Here is a 21,114-nt window from a genome sequence, read left to right on the forward strand (position 1 = left end):
AAAATATTTCAACACTCTAAATGATAGAAGGCTACACTGTGCTTGCATGCATAGCTAATTAAAGATCATAGTATGAAAGTAGTAAGCCATGCCTCATTCAACACACAAGGAGACAAGGGGTTCATAAAGTTTTCCATGTGACCTGGCACTGTAAACAGTTTTGTGCATGAGGCATCTTTTTCAGCATCACAGCATGCAAACCTGGTTTTCCTTCTGATATTTTGGTGCCACCTACCCAAATACTCTAGGCAAACGTTAAAGACCAGATTGTGTAACCCCTACTCATAGTTTCAATGGAACTACCGATGGAGCAACGTGCTACTCAAGAGGAATATGGGTGACATAATTTGGCCCTAAAAAAAGAAAAAGGAGAGTCCATGCAAAAATACAGTATATTAAGACAATATTAAATCTGCAAAGTTAAGCATTCATGATTCAGGAACGGCAAAGTTAAGGCTGCATATGCACAAGTTTCATGATTACATCAAATTTCTGGTGAACACCATTCATAACAGCTAGTAACTTGTAATTATTTCTGGGATTGAGAATTTTAGACAAGATCAGGTGAATAGATTTTTCTTGAGTTGACGACAGCAAGCCCGTAAGGTTTATTCCAAACTCCTAATATTTCCATAAATAAATGAGTGGCACCAATTGTACATGGGTGTGCGATTCCTGTGAGATAGAACTGAGAGGAGAGATCTTTTCAATTCCTTATTATGTCTGTCAAAAATTAACATCAGATATAATGAGCATTTTTATATCCAATATACTTATTGATCTACCAGTCAACCATCTTACTTCAGTTCTGCATCACTTTGTCTATTTAAGATATGGAATAAGTTTAAAAGGAAGAGAGCTGGAAGCCAAGATACAGCATCCTTTTATTAGAGGCATTTTTACGATGAGCATAGCGCAAATGCTATTCTGAAGGAAATTTTTAGTGAAGCAAAAATATCTATATATGCTTTTTGTTTACTACATCATTACTGTGAAATTGTTTAGCGCCAGTAAGCCCTGAATATAGCCAATAGAGTTTTAACATGACTCACTGACACAGTCCCCTTCAATATGAAGATGTAGCCCTGGGTGCTTATGTGTTAACATATATTGCTCCATCTAGATGAGAGTAACTTTCACTATTGACTTTTCTAACAAGTGCTGCTCAAACAACTCCATTTCTGGTTATGTGCAGTGCTCAGCTTCCTTCTGGAAAGTTGTGATCCTATTTGGGCAAAATTTGCTGTAGCCTACTATTCAGAACCTGCTTAAATGTAACTATGTCTCACAACAATATTAGGGAAATAAATACTGTAATGCTGCCATTAGTGTGTATCTAATTGTGATAACACCACCACACGCAAGGTAAAAATAAGCCGCAAGTGCATTAACTGTTTTGTTCTGAAGAGGAAGCATCTCAGCAAACAATAGCAGCACAAACTATAACTACATCAGCTGCTTAAGAAACCTTGACAAATGACAACCTGAAGTCTGAGGGTCCTGTGAGGAGCCCTTAGGGGAAGACTGATCAGAGGTGGAGGACTGTGGTGCTGAACCCTCAGCTAGCTCTCGCTGTCTCTGTTGTTCAGCCTTCTTAAGCCTCAGTCGCTGCAGGCCCCTACGGAGTATAGCTAACTCAGGTGCCAAAAATTCTGACAGACAGGGGAAAAAAAAGGTGTAAAAGAAAAAGGCATAGAACATACAATAAAAAGAACAAATGACTGAACAGCAAGGCAACAGATACTACGAGGAATAAAAGCAAAGTATTTCTTTTATATGGCAGCTTATTAAAGTGCAATAATTAGAACATAAACAAAATGTTTATTTAAATTTGGGTTTTTCCCTTTCTAAATGCATGAATCACAGGAGGTCTGAAGTTCAGTTTTCATGGTACATGCCCTCCTCCATATCCCCAACCATTTAAGCGATTAACTGAAGAAAATTTAAAAATGAAATATACCAAGATAGATTTAAAATAAAACAAAAACCCTAAATTCATCTTTTTATATGTTCCTGGTATGCTTAACCAAATTAGTACTCTCGGTAAGTAGAAAAAGTTATGCAATCTTAATCCATGAGCTAAAACTTCAAAGACACTTACTTTAATGGTTTTATTTTAAAATGTCATTTTAACCAAATAGTTATATAATCCCAACTGCCATTAGGGGGAAAAAATACCTGGGAAGGGGATTATGAACAGAGGTGACAGATGTCCAAGCAGAAAGCAGCAATTTTTAATATTGTCAACTATTTTCTGGTAGCCTTCAACTTATACACTCCCAGATACAAACCTTAAAAAAAAAAAAAATAATAATAATCTGGAAACACTGCTAACTAGATCCATAAAAAGGTACCTCAAAAGGATCACCAAGGTTTCCTGCCACTGGCCTTTTAGCACTAATCTCTCTTTAGATACCATCTTAAATACTTAACTATTCTCACCGTGCCCTCTTCCTACTATTTGCCAGCTACCCACTTTTCCTTCGGGTACCAGGCCCATCTCTGATTCATTGGTATTTGCTGAAATCAATCATTACTACCCAGGAGTCTAAATTGTTTCTCCTCCTTCCCTTGCTCTATTCAGGTTTCCTCTGGTCTTGGGTTCCAGTGTCCCTTGTCTATCACTACTTTTGGATATTACAACCAATCAGTTGGTCGCTGATGATGAAATGTAACAGGAAGGAAAACGGAAAATATATATCCAAAAGGACCCCAGCATGCAAAACAGATATGCCAGGAGGGGTTGTCAAATAACAGAAAACCTTGTAACTTTGGGAATCAAAGTTCCACGTATGTTTTAATTATTTTTTAAATTATTTCTCAATTGTGGCTAAAATTGCAGTTTCCAGTATTTGCTTAAAGGATTCAGTTCCACTTAGTCCAGAAATCATGGTTATTTAAAAGTTATTAAAAAGTTACCCCTCACATTTTAAAAGGACCGATTTTTCTTGTCTATGAATTTCTGCTTTACTAAATCTTTTAATAGCAGTCAGAATCTTCAAGCAGAAGTTCAGCTTGCCAGCAAGTGGAGTCAGAAAACAAAATAAATGCCAATGGCACTTCCTCAGTTCAAAATAAGATAGAACTTGCTTAAATTCGGGACAAACCTATGGATTCAATTTTGTCCCAATTAATCTGACCATCTAATATAAAGAAAATGTATCCAAAAACACAATCAACGTGTGCGTGTCTCTCTGCCACTCAGTTTATGGAAATAAAGTCTGATTAACATTTTATATATGGGTTGTTGCATAAAACTGAGTAGTTTACAATGTATCACCAATTTAAAACAGCAGCACATTAAAATTAATATTAAAACCATCACAATAATGGACATTTCCTAGTTTCTGTTCAGTGAGACAGACAGAGCAAAAACCAAAACTAATATGTTCATTTTATACCCATTTTAACAACTTTTTGTAAGTGACAGGGCAATGAAAATCTATCAGCTATAATTTCTCTCAAAGAAACAGAAGATTAATTTCAATTTTACAGTTAAAAGTTTCCAGTGATTTGTCTCACTACAGGAGCTTTAACAATGATCCAATAATACATTTGAGAGGTTTCAACTTCTCTAACAGAATATAAACAAGTTTCAGATGAAGTGGCTAATGTGACAAAGATTCCATTTTGTATTATTTTTGTGCTGGCTATTGTCTGTATAGATTGTTTTTCAAAATGTAAAAGAACAGGAGTATTTCTGAAATAGGAAGTCAGGCATTCATTGTATGATATACTTTGAGGACAACACAGTATGCAAAGGACTTAAAATATGTACTATGATTCAAATAAACAGTAATAAAATCTTTGGGTTTCAAAGGGGAGGTTAAAAGCGATAAAGAATCCTGTGGCACCTTACAGACTAACAGACATATTGGAGCATAAACTTTTGTGGTTGAATACCCACTTTGTCAGACGTGGGCCACTGCGGGGCGCCCTGGGCCCTTTAAATCCCTGCCGGAGCTCTGGCAGCCGGGCTCCTGTGGTGATTTAAAGGGCCCAGAGCTCCGTGGCAGCCGGAGCCCCGGGCCCTTTAATTCTCCCCTGAGCCCCAGGGCTCCCAGCCGCCTCTGCAGCTGGTAGCTCCGGGGTGATTTAAAGGCCCTGGTGCTCCCAGCCACAGCCCGAGGGCCTTTAAATCTCGAAAGGCCCCGCCTCTTCCGGTAGAGGCCCCACCTCTTCCAGTGAAGGCCACGCCCCCGCTCAGGACTCCGGCGTACCGGTAAGTCCTTTAAGTTACTTTCACCCCTGCCTACACCTCACACTTCATTTCCTTCCACTTTCCCTTCTCACTCTCCATGTCCCTCTCTCATTCCTCCTGCCTTACTGCTACGATTTCCTCCTTCCTGCGTGAGCAGATACAGCTGTAGATACTAACCACAGAATCATAAGACTGAAAGGGACCTCAAGGTGTCATCTAGTCTAGTCCCCTGCACTCATGGCAGGACTAAGTAATATGCAGACCATTCCTGATAGGTGTTTGTCTAACCTGCTCTTAAAAATCTCCAGTGATGGAGATTCCACAACCTCCCTTGGCAATTTATTCTAGTGCTTAACCAGCCTGACAGTTAGCAAGTTTTTCCTAATGCTCAACCTAAACCACCCTTGCTGCAATTTAAGCCCACTACTTCTTGTCCTATCCTCAAAGGTAAAGGAGAACAATTTTTCTCCCTCCTCTTTGTAACAACATCTCTCTATGTGCAACTTTACCATCTCAAAAAAAGAAGAACAGGAGTACTTGTGGCACCTTAGAGACTAACAAATTTATTAGAGCATAAGCTTTCGTGGACTACAGCCCACTTCAGTGAATCATGTTATTCCTGACCAATAAGTTACTACTGTAATCACTCCTGCAGGAGAGATGCTGGTTATTCAAAGAGTGGTATTTTTTTCATATTCATAACTGAACTAATATTTGAACATATAATTCAGGAGCAGTGTAAGAATAACATCTCTGGATAAGACAAAAAACTGAAATCCTAACCAGTTGTAGTCAAAGATCTCATTAAACATAATTACAGTAGGTTTAAAATGTCCATTGCCCTCAAAAGTCATATGATCTTTCAAACCTGATGTGAATCAACCTTCCATTAATTTTTTTTGGTGAAGGTTGCTTAGTTCCTTGTTTGATAGGAATCTGACATTGGAAGTGGTGGAGAGAGAGAGAGAGAAGGGGGATATATTGGGAAATAATGGTATCAGTTGGACTCCACATGCTGGCATGAGAAACTTTTACCCAAAGTTTCAGACTTAGTCAGAGAAATACAGAAGGAAAAATTTGTTCAAGTGAGTGTGCATTCTGTAGGAGAGATGTCAGAAAAATGCTGGTACAGAACTACATAATGCAGGAGGAGATTCACTATAACAGTTGTCATTATGCAACCCACAGCGTTTAATAAAGTAGCCTGCAGCAGTTCTCTAACACAGTAGGTGCAGCCATGGGGACGACAGGCCCCAGTATACAGTGACATATAACGAACAAAGCAAAATGACAGTCAGATCAATACCGGGATTTGTAGTCTTTAGTGGCCATCTCTCTGTATCATACATGAGGGTGGCTGAAATCTGCTGCATTTTATGTATAGCAGAGCCCTTGAGCTTTTGACAATTTGTGAATATAAATCTTGGTTGTTATAGTATCAGCATCAATATGCTGTGTGCAAAAGCTATAGGTAACTGAAAGCCCCTGATATTCAGTAAAATGGGCTCCTGACTTTCTCATTCATTAGGAGAGATGAACCACACTTCAGTTGGACTGAGTAAAATTGTTGCTGTTTGCTTTAGGGAAAGTTAACTGGGATACCAGACTAATATTGGTATATTTGAAAGTTTTTGGGTTTTTTAAAATTACCTTTAATAAACATCCATTTATATCTAACTTCTCTTTCTTCCATGTTTTTAGGCAGCAGTGCTGGCCTGCCCCTTTCTGATAATGTCCCAGAGGGTCTGACTGTAGCAGACATAGCACAGTGAATGGCACTCTCTCTTTCCTCTTATGGCTGCTTCTCAAAGAAGATTGTGAGATGGGAAAAAATATCTCATCTCTCCCTCATCCCAGCACATCCACTCAGGGCCTGGAAGAGTTGCAATCAGTCATCTCCTCCAAGGACAGCAACAGACAATGCCTGCAATAAGTATCAGAAGAGAGAGGGTGGACCTTACACAGTACTGCCTGCCCCAGATTTTCAAAAATCACAAGTCAAGCCTCAAAAAAAATCATGAGATTTTTAAAAAATAATAATTGGAGGGCAGGGATTATTTGCCTTCTAGTTTCTCAAACTTTTGGGTGCACTCAGGTCTTATCTTAAAGCTTTTCTCTGTAGCCATAAGGACTAGAAACTTACTTTTTTTTTTTTTTTTTTTAACTGAAAGCTGAGATTCTCATGTAAACACATGACTCTAGCAGCTGGGGCTCTAGGAAACACACCAATTATTGAGAGATTTGTGAGAAAATTGTGGTAGTTGGCAACACCTCTTGCAGGTGGTATCCCTGGCCAGCTACTATGCACCCACAGGGATCCAGGACAAACAGTCCCTCTTCTGCGTATTGGTGTAGAGGGGTGTCTCTCAGCTCTCTCCCACAAAGAGATCATTGATATTAACAACTAGGCTAAATTCTCCTTTCATTTACGCCAATGTAAATGTAAATCTCCATTTAAGACAATGGCACTACTTCAGTTACAATATTAGAAGTGAAAATAGAACTTAGATTAATAAATGGAACAGAATACTCTACAAGGTGAGCCCTGTCCATCCAGATACTTTCAACAGGCAAAGCAACACTGCCCTAGTTGATTCTGGCATGGTTTCTATAGGACCTGGGTGTATATACTGGCTGAAAGGGACGTATCATTCCAGATTTCCATTGATGAGCAAAAGATGACAGATTTTGCTATTCATTGTGTTGGAGCTACTGCAGCCAAATCTCAGCAGGAGAGGAAGGTTATCTACTTATATGCCATGAAGAAAACAGTTAAACAATACAAAATATAGGGTTTTCCCCTCAAAAAAAGTATAATTAATTTTTAAAAACTAGATTAGTCATTTTCCTTGAGATTCTCTCTTTGGGAAAGAGAATTTCTTTATAGCCACACCTGAGAGTATCACTTAACAATAGAAATATTTCATCTACACTCATGACATGCATGACCTCAACAAGACTATAAATCAATTACCAAAAATGTGTCAACAATAAAATTGTAGTTTGTTATTTAAGTAATTTGATAAGCCATGGCATATTGGATGGATTTCTCCTCACCAGACTGATGGAGGGTAGGATGAGCAGAGGCCTCCAAAGATGGTCTTTGTTCATTGTCAGGTGAGGATAGTAAGGATGTGGAAGGGGGGGTTTCTATTGAGGAAGACGTTGAGGGAGCTTGCGCTGACATTGTAGAGGATGAAGAGGATGGAAGCTGTTCAGGACCATCCACTTCCATTGCAGTCTCTGATTCAGCACTTGGCGGTATGTTGTTAGTAATGGAGGCATCTGGTCGACTGGTTCCACCTTTGGAAAAAAAAACAGCAAATGCACATTTAGAGAAGGACCCTTTAGTATGATCATTTAATATTTTGCAAACATAAAATGTTCTGTACTGTATAATATACTAAAACTACAGTTTGTGCCCCAGAAAGCTTCCAATCCAGAAGATCTTGTTCATCCAACTTCCCTCTTTCATGTTAAAAAAAAAATCCTTGTACTATCAACAATTCTGTTTATCCTTACTAAAATAAGTTATCACCTCTAGACCGAGATCTTCCTCGTCCTCGGTTGCTCTGCGCAACTTCACTAGCTTCTTCAAACCATCTTGATAGCATGTCTGACATCCTCTGCATCAGTGAGACATTAGGACTTTGCTCCCCTGTAAAAATAAAGATATTGAAATTTTATCTGCAACTTTGGAAAGAATTTCGTTTATTTTTCCATATAAAAAGCATAGTACTGAAGTTATACATATTGGTATCCTCAGAGTGAAATCACTTTTTCAGAGTAACACTAAGTTATTCTAACTCATATTGCAATTTGAACATGGCAATAAACTAAAAAAAACCTCAACTTTCATTCTGCTTTGCAATTAAATTGGAGTTTCCCTATATCTGACTTTCTGTAACTGAGTTCCACTGTATTCAGTTTGAACACTTGTTAGAAAAGTTGAGAGGTCAGCTGTTTCAGATTCCCACAATTATTATGATTTTATTTATTATTAAAAAGCACATTTTTACTAGATAATACCTTCAAAGCAGGAAAAGTGATTTACTGATTATTCCACTATCTAATGTAAGTGGCAGAAAGGAATTCAAATTTCCATAAATTTCACTTGTTGCACAACTGACATGTATCTAGTTATAAGATGCTGTATTCAAGACCACAGGTAAACATATTTGTATTACAATATTGCCTAGAAGCCCTAGTCATGCACCAGAACCCGATTGTACTAGATGCTATACACACAGAACAAAGACACAGACTGTTAACCCTTTGGGGTGGAGACTAAGCATAAGACAAAATATAACAGATGGATAGATAAGCGGGGGGGATTAGAGGGAAACAATGAGACAATATATTGGTCAGCATGATAGGCAGTTTTCAGCAAACTTGCAATTCAACCCTTGTAAAAAAATTTGTACAAACTATGACAAAGGAGAGTTTTGAGGAAAGATCTGAAGGTGGATAATGAGGTAGCTTTGTGAATGTTTACAGGGAGTGCCTTCCAACTGTGGCAAGCAGCATGGAGAAAGCATGAGGGTGTTTGAAAATTTAACAAGTGGACAGTGGCAGCTGGCATCATCAGCAAATCTGAGGCAAATATTGACAGCTTGATAGCAAAAGAGACGACAAGTAGGATGGGGATTGACTGTGATGGCCCTTGAAAATGAAGACAAGTAGCTTATGTTTGATGTGACAGAGAAGGGGAAGCAGTGAAAGGATTCAAAGAGAGGGGTGACGTGGTCAAAGTGACAGACGAGGAAAATGATCTTTGCAGCAGCACTCTGGATGGATATGAGTGGGGCAAAACTGCATTTGTCACAGCTAGAGAAAAGGATGTTGCAGAAACCAAGATGCGTGACAAGAGCTTGCATGAGAGTTTTAGCTGTGTCGATGGACAGAAAGGCTGTAATTTTAGATATGTTATACAGAAACAAACAGCAAAATTTAGATATAACCTGGATGTAAGGACCCATAAAGAGGTCCGAGTTAAAGATAATACCCAAGTTATGGGCCTGAGTGACCAGCAGGGAGATGATGTTGTCCACAGTGTTTGAGAAAGGGGCTTGGGCAGAAGAGGGAGATTAAGAGCTCTTTTGCAGACTGAGCTTGTAGCTAGACATCCACAAGAATAAGTCAGAAACACAGGCCAAGATTTTAGTTTGGACAGAAGGAGACAGGTCTGCAGGAGAGAGGTAGATCTTTGTTGTCAACATAGAGATGGTAGTTGAATTTGTGTTTGCAGATGAAATTACCCAGAGATAAGGGGTAGAGGGAGAAGAGAAGGGAACCAATGACAGAGCCCTGTGGAAGCCCTGAAGAAAGATCAAGGGCAGATGAAGAGGATTGTCCAAAAGACACAATGAAGGAGTGATTATAGAGGTAGGAGGAGAACCAGGAGAGGACAGTGTCACAGAACCTAAGACAGACATGATTCCAAGAAGAGCATGGTCAGCTGTGTCAAAAGTGCCTGACAAGTCAAGGAGGATAAGGATGGAGAACTGGTTCTGAACAGTAGCTATGAAGGAGTCATTTTCTTTGGCAAGAGTGGTTTCAGTGGAATGCAAGGGACAGAAGTTGGATTGAAGAGAAACTCCAGACAGCAGTTGTAAACAGCGCGTTCAATGAGCTTAGAGATTAAAGGAGATCGGATGACAGTTGGAGAGGCAAGTGGGCTTAAGGTTTGGTTTTGTAAAATAGGAGAGATTAAAGCATTTTTGTATTGTGAGGGGGGAAAGCCAGAAGAGAGCAAGAAGTTAAGGAGAAGAATAAGGTAGGGCATGAGCGCAAGGAAGATCAGGAGATGGGATGGAGTCCACCAGAACAACTGGAGGGGTTAGAGGAGGAGGGTAGATAAGAAAGGCAATGGATATAAGGTGGAAGGATGAGGTAATAAACAGATAATTTAGCACAACAGAAGTCTCAGCTCACCCACTTGCCTAACTAATACAATGTAGCTGCTGTCCCCAGCACATCAGCCACTATTCAGCTGTATCAGATGAGAGTCAAGGTGCTGAAGCTGCAGGCTTAGTGAAAGTAGCATTGTTGAACTAGCCATAGCTCATATAGGGGGCCAAGTGAAATGGAGAAAAGAAAGGAAACCTATGGAGGAGCAAGGGAAGAAATATTCAGATAACCTGAATGACAGACAACCTCGGTGACAGGAAAAATTAGGTGGGTGGAGTTGTAGTCCCCAAATTTAATATACCTATGTGTATCCCAGAATTTGGCAGTACTGGAGTCAGCCATTTTGTATGTTCAACCACTGCCACCTGAAACCCAAACATCACATAGCAAGGAAAATCTTAGGCCCTGAGAGGCAAGGTCACACAGCTGCATGTTTGCAGCTCTGCTAATCAGAATGGGAGGCTGGGACAGGGGTTAAGGTTTCATGAAAATAAAAGGAATGTGTTGACAGATGACCTTGGTTTTAGGCCCCTCTGATGCAAGTTTTATTCTTATTATGATCAGAAATGCTTCGCTGATATGAGAATAAAGAATTGTCACTGGCTATTGCTAGGAAAATTGTTAGTCTATTAGGGGCTATTATGAGTTACAGAAGAATCTCAGAGTTATGAAAGCCTTAGGAATGGAAGTTATTCGTAACTCCGAACAAAACGTTACGGTTATTCTTCTGAGTTTGCAACTGAACATTGACTTAATACAGCTTTGAAACCTTACTATGCAGAAGAAAAATGCTGTTTTGAACCATCTTAATTAAAATGAAACAAGCACAGAAACAGTTTCCTTACCTTGTCAAAACTTTTTTTTTTTTTAAACTTCCCTTTATTTTTTAGTAGTTTACATTTAACACAGTACCGTACTGTACAGTATTTGCTTTTTTTTTTGGTCTCTGCTGCCTGACAGCGTACTTCCGGTTCCAAATGAGGTGAGTGATTGACCAGTCAGTTCGTAACTCTGTGGTTCTACTGTATGTGCTTTGTTTGGAGAAAATGTATAAAAAGTTTAATTAGAAAGTGTGCTTGGGAGCAGTCCGAGGAAGTTTTCTTTGGGCAAGGATCTGAATTCTAAAATTCCCCATAAGCTGGATAAAAGCTGAAATCTGGAAGCCAAGTTGTTGATCCTTTGAAACCATCTTAACTTAGGTAAATATAAAGGTTTAAGATGCTCTGAAACCTACTGTGACAGAATGCGTGTGTGTTTGCGCATGCGTGCGTGCTTAAAATCGAATTAAAAAGTAGTTTGTATCAATTATATCTAGGGCCCTACCAAATTCACAGCCATGAAAAATGAGTCACGGACCGTGAAATCTGGTCTCCCAACCCGTAAAATCTGGGCTTTTGTGTGCTTTTACCCTATACTATACAGATTTCATGGGGAAGACCAATGTTTCTCAAATTGGGGGTCCTGCCCAAAAGGGAGTTGCGGGGGAGGGGGGGTCACAAGTTTATTTTAGGGGGGTCGTAGTATTGCCACCCTTACTTCTGCGCTGCCTTCAGAACTAGGCAACCGGGGAGCGGCGGCTGTTGGCCGGGTACCCAGGCCTGAAGGCGGCACCCCACCAGCAGCAGTGTAGAAGTAAAGGGTGTCATGGTATAGTATTGACACCCTAATTCTGCACTGCTGCCTTCAGAGCTAGGTGGTCAGAGAGTTGCAGCTGCTGACCGCCCAGTTCTGCAGGCAGGAACATAGAAGTAAGGGTATCAATACCATACCATGCCACCTTACTTCTGTCCTGCTGCTGGAAGCGGCTCTGCCTTCACAGCTGGGCTCCCGGCCAGCACCTGCTGCTCTCCAGCTGCCCAGGTCTGAAAACAGCGCTGTTGCCAGCAGCAGCGCAGAAGTAAGGGTAGCAGTACTGCAACCCTCCCTACAATAACCTTGCAACCCCCTCCCACCCCCAACTCTTTTTTGGGTCAGGACCCCTACAATTACAACACAGTGAAATTTCAGATTTAAAGAGCAGAAATCATGAAATTTACTATTTTTAAAATCCTATGATGGTGAAATTGGCCCAAATGGACCGTGAATTTGGTAGGGCCCTAATCATATCAGACGGCAGAACTGCGTCCCCATTGATTTATTCCTGACACCGCCTGGAGAAAAACAGGAAAGTTACCACTGCTTTGGGTTCTGAAAACCCTGGGTAACGGGGTGGGTGTGTGGGTGTTTAGAAGATAGTGTGATTAAAAAAAAAAAAAAAAGGACATCCAGCAATTAAATTCACATTGAGTGCAAAAAAAGACCTACAAAGAGAAAAAACCTCTAATGGAAAAAACGGTTTTCGTCAAAAAAAAAAGTTTTCCTAATTTTCAAAGGTGTGTGTGTTGAGGTACACACAAATGTCTTCCTGTGACCCTGAATATTCTTTTGATGGGGCAAAAAGCAGCAAAGCTTGTGATGTATTTTAAGATACCTAAACTTTTGGACAATTTTAAAGCATATCTTTATCTCAAAGCGTCACAGAATTTACTTCCATTATTTTCTTGGTTTCTTGATTCCCCCCTGCCCCCGCATTTCCCGACACTTTTTTCCTAAACTTCTTGTTGACAAAGTTGCTAGGCTCATGTGCCTAAAGACTTTTTATCCATGGATTCGGAACATGTGCCCACGTGTCTACAGCACATAAAAAATGAAAAAGTCTGTACTTTAAGCTATTACTCCTGTAATTCTTGTAAAATAAAACAACTCTGCAATTGTTTAGAAATGTCTGAAAGATTTTTTTTGCTGAAAAAAGAATGGACATCTGAGGCAGCAAAAAGACAAGTGGACTTGCCATTGCTCTGAATACCTGTGAGAGCTGCCTAGACAAATGGCCCAGAAGAAGAGGAGAGGAATGTCAGAATCACACCACAAGCCAGAGTTGGAGTTTTTCATTTTTCTTTGTTGCATCTCTTTTTCTAATGTTTGTCAGTTTTGCTTGGTTCCAAAAACACTTGCTGCAGAGGAGGGAAGTAGGATGAACGAGAGAGTGTTTTCAGTATCCCTCTCAAACCTCAAATCATCTGGAGATGAGAAGTGATTGTTTATGTGAGAAGCTAGAGGGACAGAGAGACTACAGGGTGATGGGAAAAGTTTGAGGCAAAAGAGATGGACACAAAGAGTAGTTTTTCGAGGTAGGAAGAGGTGAGTGGAAGAGATGACCTAAAAGAGGAGATGAGAAAAAAGGACAGATTTTAGGAAGAAGGGGAACTAGCATAGCCACTTTTCAAAATCTTTTCAAGCCAGACCATTGCTGATATGAGAAAGCACGTAACCAAAAAGAGAAGAACAGTGAAAAAAATAACAAGAAAAGAATTAAACGTAACTGCCAAGAGGAGAGGATGCAGACAGAAGGTGAGGAGCAAGAACCAAGTAGGAGCTGTAGCCAAGAGGTGATGTGGGAAGAAATAAAGCTAAAAAATGAGTGGGGCCTATAGAAATGTGGAGTATAAAAAAAAAAAATCATACAAACACACATGAAGATGAGAGAAGAGATCATTATGGATATGCAGATGAAAATGCACTAAAGGGCAAAGGGGAAGATGTCATTAACAAAAGACAGCAACTCTCCCCAAGCTTTCCAACTTAAAATGCAATAGGATCACCGTTTGCTGACCCTACTTTATTACTGACAAAGCAATTTTTGGACCTATTAACCGCCTCTATTAACTGCTTCTGGTTCCAGCAACTGCGTAATATTACTTTACAGATGTGGAAGCATAGGCATCAAAATTAAATGACTTTGCAACTGTAACTAATGAATCAGTGGCAGAATCAGGATTGAAACACTATTGTTTTGATACAAGATTTAATTATTACACAGTATTTCCTCTTGTAGCTTTAGCAAAAAGTAACGCCATATCTACATTAAGGAAATTCACACTGGTGTAAACTTAATTCAGTAAATCTTAGTTCACACAGGTACGGTGCACCTAAACTATTAACTGCACTGATGAGAATTTCCCTAATGCAGACAGGACCTAAAATTTACTACATTCAATACAGCAACATTTTTCATCTTATGTTAAACTATAAGTGAAAAATTCTAAAATTTGGTATGATCCTTAAAAACTGCAGATAATCATGTTTTAACACTTTATATATTTCAGGAATACTAGAAACAACAATTAAAATAACCACACATTACCATCTCTTTCTCGTTCACTCTCAGGCCTTGCTCTTGGCCCCGTATCTGACCAATCCCCTCTTAGTCTCAAACGTTTAACGGGAGGTTGCCGTAACTAGAAAAATAAAGATAAGCAATGGTATTATATAAATAAATAAATAAAACTGTTACCTACCTTCCATAACTGTTATTCTTCAAGATGTGTTGCTCATGTCCAATTCATTCTAGGTGTGTGCGCATCCATGTGTACAGTTGGAGATTTCTGTCTTAGCAGTATCCGTAAGGTCGGCTATGGCCACGCTCATGCGCTGGTTTATTAGGTGCTGCCAGCCCTACACCCTCTCAGTTCCTTCTTGCTGGCAACTTTGACAGAGGGGAGGCAGGGCAGGTAATGGAATGGACATGAGCAACATATCTCGAAGAACAACAGTTACGAAAAGGTAGGTAACCGTTTTTTCTTCGAGTGCTTGCTCATGTCGATTCCGTTCTAGGTAACTCTCAAGCAGTATTCTGGGAGGTGGGCTCGGAGTTTACAGTCTTGCAGCTTGCAGCACTGCTCCAGCGAAGCCAGCATCATCCCAGGCTTGCTGGGTAAGTACGTAATGGGACATGAACATTGGTGGCCCTACAGCTGGGTAAGTACGTAATGGGACGACCAGATGGCCCTACAGATGTCCTGGATAGGCACTTGAGCCAGGAAAGCTGCCGAAGAGGCTTGTATCCCAGTTGAATGGGCGGTTATGATCGCTGGAGGGTTCACCTTTGCCGGATCCTAGCAGCAGCGAATGCAGGCAGTGATCCAAGAAGAAATTCTTTGAGCAGACACCGGACAACCTTTCATCCTGTCGGCCACTGTGACAAACAACTGTATCAACTTACAAAATGGCTTGGTCGTTTCAAGGTTAGTGTCCTCCTGACATCTAGGGAATGCAACCTACACTCATCCTCTGACTTATGTGACTTTGGGAAAAAACAGGTAAGTAAATATCCTGGCCCATATGAAAATGAGGTCCTCCTTGGGCAGGAAAGCTGGGTGCAGCCACGGCTGGACCTTGTCTTTGTAAAAGACCGTATAGGGCAGTTCTGAGGTAAGCGCCCTAATCTCAGAGACCCTGCAGGCAATGTTATTGCAACCAAGAACACAACCTTCCAGGAAAGGAGAAGGAGAGAGCAGAAAGCCAGAGGCTTGAAGGGGGAGTCCCACGAGCCGTGACAGCACAAGATTCAGGTCCCACAGAGGGACAGGGTCCCTGACATGTGGGTATAGGCGCTCAGAGCCCTTAAGGAACCTAGCAGTCATGTCCTGGGCAAAAACCAACCTGCCCTCGAGAGGCGAACAGAAGGCCGAGATAGTGGCCAAGGGGACCTTGTTAGATGAAAGGGACAGGCCTTGGAACTTGAGATCCAGAAGGTAGTCCAGGATTAACTGCAGCGAGGCCTGCTTGGGCTGAATGCCTTTATCCAAAATCCAATAGGTGAACCGCTTCCATTCGGCCAGATAGGTAGCTCTGATGGAGGGTTTTCTGCTACCCCACAAGACCTGTTGGACACCGGACAAGCACACTCCTGCTCCTCTGCTAACCATGCAGCAGCCAAGCCATCAAGTGCAGCACCGCCAGGTTTGGATGCAGAAGACTGCCGTGGTTTTTGGCAGGTCCAGCCTGAGCAGTAGCTGTAACAGAGCAGTCAGAAGAGGCCCAGCAGCATGCCAAACCAGTGCTGGCACGTCCAAGCCGGCACTATGAGGATCACCTTCGCCTGGTCCAGTTTGATCTTCATGAGGATTCTGTGAATTAACAGCACTGGGAAGAAGGTGTACAACAGAGCCCCCGACCACAGGAGCAGAAAAGCATCCAACAGGGAGCCTCTGTTGATCCCCTGAATATAGCAGAAAACGTGATATTTCCTGCTCTGCCTGGATGTGAACAGGTCCCGGGGAGTCCCCCACCTTTGGAAGATGATGCTGACCACTTCCGGATGGAGGGACAGCTCATGACGAGACGAGACGGTCCTGCTGAGTCGATCTGCCAAGGCGTTCCTGGACCCAGGGAGGTGTTCGGCTATGAGATGGGTGTCATGTTGTTCTTAGAAGTCCCAGAGCCTGAGGGTTTCTTGGCAAAGTGCAGACGACCTTGCTTGTTGATATAGTACATAGCCACTGTATTGTCCATCAGGACCTGGATCATCCTGCTTCTTATGTGAGGTAGGAAGGCTTGGCAGGCCAGGCGAACCGCTCTTAACTCCCTGACGTTGATGTGTAGGGAGTGATCGTGACTCGACCAATGATCTTGCATGCTGAGATCGCCCAGGTGGGTTCCCCACTTCAGGTCCGAGGCACCGGAGACGAGGGTCATCGGAGCTGCGAAGGGAACCCCCTCCAACACCGATGCAAGATTCTGCCACCATGAGAGTGAAGACAGGACGTGGTCCAAGACCTTGACTACCGGTCCACGCTATGTCTGTGGGGACATAGACTGATGCCAGCCACCCCTGCAGGGGCCTGAGGGTGCAGCTTGTAACCTGAAGATATTACGTTAAGCATCCAATGGTCCGAGGTCAGCCATGATCAGGCCGAATGGAAGGGGCAGGTAGTTGAGGAAAGAGTGGGAGGGTGGATCCTGGGATGTGACTGGGGCACCGTCCTCGAGCACACCCTTAAAATACCTGCTTCTGGCCTCCTTGGTTCCTGGAAGGGCCACACTGAACAGACAAACAGGAAGACAACAGGTGTCACTGCTTAGACCCCTTGTCGCTATCCTTTCTCCTGTAGACGCTCAGCCAGGGAGTTCCTAGGACCTAGACTGGGGAGGCAGAGAACAAAATGGCTTTCTGGCCTGCTGAGGGGTATGAAGGCCAAAGGAGCAGAGGGTGGCACAGGAGTCTTTAAGGCCGGGGAGACTTGTGACCGTGAGCTTGGAGAAGAGCCATGCCCCCTCAAACAGGAGTTCCTGAATGGTGGTCTGCATCTCCTGGGATAACCTGGAGGACTGCAACCAGTACCTGCACCTCATGACTACCACAGAGGTGACCACCCTGGCTGCCAAGTCCGTAGCGTCCCAAGCCACATGGAAGGCCACTCTCGCCTTCTTCCACTAAAGCAGCAAACTCCTGGGCTCGGTCTTGTGGGAAGGCCTCCTTGAATTTGCTAACGGAGTCCCACAGATTAAAACTGTACCTGCCTAACAGGGCCTGGTGGTTAGACACCTGAAATTGCACGGTGTCCGTTGAATAAATTTTCCTGCCAAACAAATCCAGTCTCTTGGTGTCTTTGTTTTTTGGCATACCACTGATTTGGCCCTCCCTGTCCTTTTCATTAATAGCGGACACCACCAGTGACGCTGCAGGAGGGTGTGCATACAGATATTCAAACTCTTTTGCAGGGACGTAGTACTTCTTTTCCGCCTTCTTAGAAGTCAGCGGAATGGAAGAGGGGGTCTGCCACAACGATTTGGCCAGCAGTTCTCAACGGGGGGTCCAGGGCCCCCTAGGGTCCACGAGTCCTTTCAGGGGGGCCACAGAGCCCCACAGCTGAAACCCGGTGCCCAGATCCCAAGTGCTGAGTCTGGGAGCAGCGTGGGCCAGAAGCCAGCGTCTACCCCTGCCCCCGAAGGCAGATATCCCGCCCCTTTTGGGTTCAAGGGCAAAAGTTGCGTTTTTTTTGTTTTGTTTTTTTACAGATTCTGCATTAGTCCTTTCTATGGGACTTCCCCAAGCACTTCAAACAGCTTTTGGGGGGGGGGGGGCATTAATAGGCACTGGCCTGTTGCATGATGAGCATGGTTAGAAGCTGGGGGAAAAGGGCCTGTCCCGCTCCAGGGCAAAGTCCCAGCCAGGACTCTAACTACCAAACTACTTAACACAGTTAACTTAATGGCTAACTAAGTACCTAGAAACTACAGGGCAGGGGGGGGGGAGGGGGGCAAGTGGGGCAATTTGCCCCAGGCCCTGGGGCCACAGGGGCCCCCACGAGAATATAGTATTCTATAGTGTTGCAACTTTCTTTTATGGAAGGGGCCTCCGAAATTGCTTTGCCCCAGGCCCCCTGAATCCTCTGGGTGGCTCTGACAAACTATGAATAAAGAAGACAGACAATGGATTGTAAAGAACTGCTAATGCTTTTGCAATGCAAGGAGGAGGTACTCGGACCAACCATCATGGGCAGCAAGAAGGAACTGACAGGGCGAAGGGCCAGCAGCGCCTAATATACCAACGCATGAGTGTGGCTTTCAAGGGGGCACCACAGCCAACCCTACGGATACTGCTAAAGCAAAAAACTCCGAGGAATGTGCACGTGGGCGTGCACACATCTAGAATGGAATCAACATGAGCAAGCACTCAAAGAAGAACAGGAAAATATTGAGTATATAGGTGAAATAAAAAGTGTATTCATCAAGTTGCACAACTCTTGTAGTTTCCATCACAAATAGCAATACACACAAATCAAATATAATTAAGCATAATGCTATATTAAGACAATGTTAAGGCTAATTTTAGTCACACAAAAACATTAAAATTTCACGCTACGACTCCCAAAACAGCCACAACCCTACCCCTTGCACACAGTTTATTCTACACTGTATTAACTTTAGTGCATTAACCAAGGCTCTGTTTATTCCAAAATAAGTTGGGCCTAGATCAGAGGTCTCAAACACATGGCCTGCGGGCCACATGTGGCCCGTGGGGTTCTTTTGTGCAGCCCGCCAAGCCCCCCGCACCCCCCCCCCCCACCTCGTGCCGCCGTGAGCCCCGCACCGCTCCCTGAAGTGGCTGAACTACTGTATGTCCCTGCAGCCCCGGGCAGGGGGGTAGGAGGCGAGTAGAGGGCTCCATGCTCTTGCAGCTCCCATTGGCCGGGAACTGGGAACCACAGCCAATGGGAGCTTTGGGGGAGGTACCTAGAGGAGCAGCAAGACCAGCACCTGGTGCTGCTTCCTGGAGCGGGGCCAGGGCCGGGGCCAGGGCCAGGGCAGGGAGCCTGTCCTGGCTGCGGTGCACGGCGCTGCCACCCTGGATCCGCTCTAGGTAAGTAGCGCTGGGCTGGAGCCCGTACTCCTTCTGCACCCCAACCCCCTACCCGGAGCCCCCTGCCACACCCTGCACCCCTTACCCCTCCTGCACCCCAACCCTCTGCCTGGAGCCCTTTGCCACACACTGCACCCCAACCCCCTGTTGCACCCCTCACCCCTCCCACACCCCAACTCTGCCCTGAGCCCCCTGCACACATCCTGCACCCCACACCCCAATTCCCTGCCATACCCTGCACACCTCCTGCACCTCAACTCCCTGCCCTGAGCCCTTGCCACACTCCACACCCCTCCTGCACCCCCTGGGGGCAGGGAGGGGGCAGAGTTGGAGTGAGGACTTCGGGGAAGGGGTTGGAATGGGGGCAGGGAAGAGGTGGGACAGGGGCGGGGCCTCATGGAAGGGGTGGAGTTGGGGCGGGGCCAGGGGCAGCAAGTGGGGGGTGTCAGTGATGCGGCCCTCGGGCCAATGAACTAGTCCTCATGCGGCCCTCGAGGTCATCTGAGTTTGAGACCCCTGGCCTAGATTCTGCAGCAAAGTCCCTGGACTCAGCAATGTCCCTACCAATTCTACAGTAGCCAGAGTTTTAATTCAAAACCACCATTTAAATTACATATAAAAATGAATACAGTCAGCACAGTAACTTGTGTTGATATTAAATCTAATTTATTTTACCATGCATTTTTATTTTCTGTATGATGCAGATTTTTGCACCGATGACACATAACTATACCTTAGATCAGTGGTTTTCAAACTGTGGGTCGCGACCCAGTACTGTCTCACAGAATGTAAGGCACTGGGTCACTGCAGCTCTGGTCAGCACTGCTGACCAAGCCGTTAAAAGTCCCATCGGCAGTGCTGCCCAGCTAAGGCAGGCTAGTCCCTACCTGTTCCAACACCGTGCTGCACCCCCAGGTCCAGCTCCTAGGCGGGGGGGGGGGGGGTCCACGGGGCTCCGTGCACTGTCCCCGCCCTGAGCAATGGCTCCGCACTCCTATTGGCTGGTTCACAGCCCTGAGCCCACCCCCCAAACCGAGAGCTCGCTCATCCCCAGCCCCACCCCAGAGCCTGCACCCCCAGCCCTGAGCCCTGACCCCCTCCCACAGCCCAACCCCCTGCCCCCCCAAACCCACAGCTCCCTCCTGCATCCCAAACCCCTCATCCCCAGCCCCACCCCAGAGCCTGCACCCCTGGCCCAAAGCCCTGCACCCCCCAACCTCCTGACCCATCCCCCTCCAACACCCTGAACCGCTCACTCCTGGCCCCACCCAGCAGCCCTCATCCCCAACTCTCTGCCCCAGCCCTGAGCCCCTCCCACACCCAAATCCCTCATCCCCAGTTACGTTGGGTCATGGGCATCAACAATTTTCTTCAACTGGGTCGCCAGAAAAAAAAGTTTGAAAACCACTGCCTTAGATAATGTCAGGGGCAGGAAGAGGAAGTAACGGTTTTGGTAGCTAGGGCTCAGACCACCTAGAAAGGAAGTTTTGGACTATGCAATAAGCATATTTGCTAGAACAGGAGTACTTGTGGCACCTTAGAGACTAACAAATTTATTAGAGCATAAGCTTTCGTGGACTACAGCCCACTTCTTCGGATGCTGGGCTGTAGTCCACGAAAGCTTATGCTCTAATAAATTTGTTAGGCCTGGTCTACACTAGGCGTTTATGTCGAAGTTAGCGCCGTTACATCGAATTAACCCTGCACCCGTCCACACCGCGAAGGTATTTAGTTCGACATAGAGGTCTCTTTAATTCGACTTCTGTACTCCTCCCCGACGAGGGGAGTAGCGCTAAATTCGACATGGCCATGTCGAATT

General features: G+C 44.1%; 1 protein-coding gene across 6 annotated transcripts in view; it reads right to left on the minus strand.

Moving 5' to 3' along the window:
* Window positions 1-21,114, minus strand: part of DCAF6 (DDB1 and CUL4 associated factor 6) — a 166,767-nt gene that overhangs the window by 66,658 nt on the left and 78,995 nt on the right. For 3 of the 6 annotated variants that reach the window (XM_034791490.1, XM_034791480.1, XM_034791498.1), the window contains exons 8-11: window positions 14,295-14,388; window positions 7,740-7,859; window positions 7,259-7,504; window positions 1,485-1,652 (exon numbers count right to left, since the gene is read on the minus strand). In XM_034791490.1, coding sequence (XP_034647381.1) covers window positions 1,485-1,652; window positions 7,259-7,504; window positions 7,740-7,859; window positions 14,295-14,388 — 628 coding nt within the window. The remainder of the gene's footprint in view (window positions 1-1,484; window positions 1,653-7,258; window positions 7,505-7,739; window positions 7,860-14,294; window positions 14,389-21,114) is intronic. The other 3 variants (XM_034791508.1, XM_034791516.1, XM_034791525.1) reach the window with 1 other exon arrangement.

This window comes from Trachemys scripta, chromosome 1 (assembly GCF_013100865.1).
Source record: "Trachemys scripta elegans isolate TJP31775 chromosome 1, CAS_Tse_1.0, whole genome shotgun sequence".
Taxonomy (NCBI): domain Eukaryota; kingdom Metazoa; phylum Chordata; order Testudines; family Emydidae; genus Trachemys; species Trachemys scripta.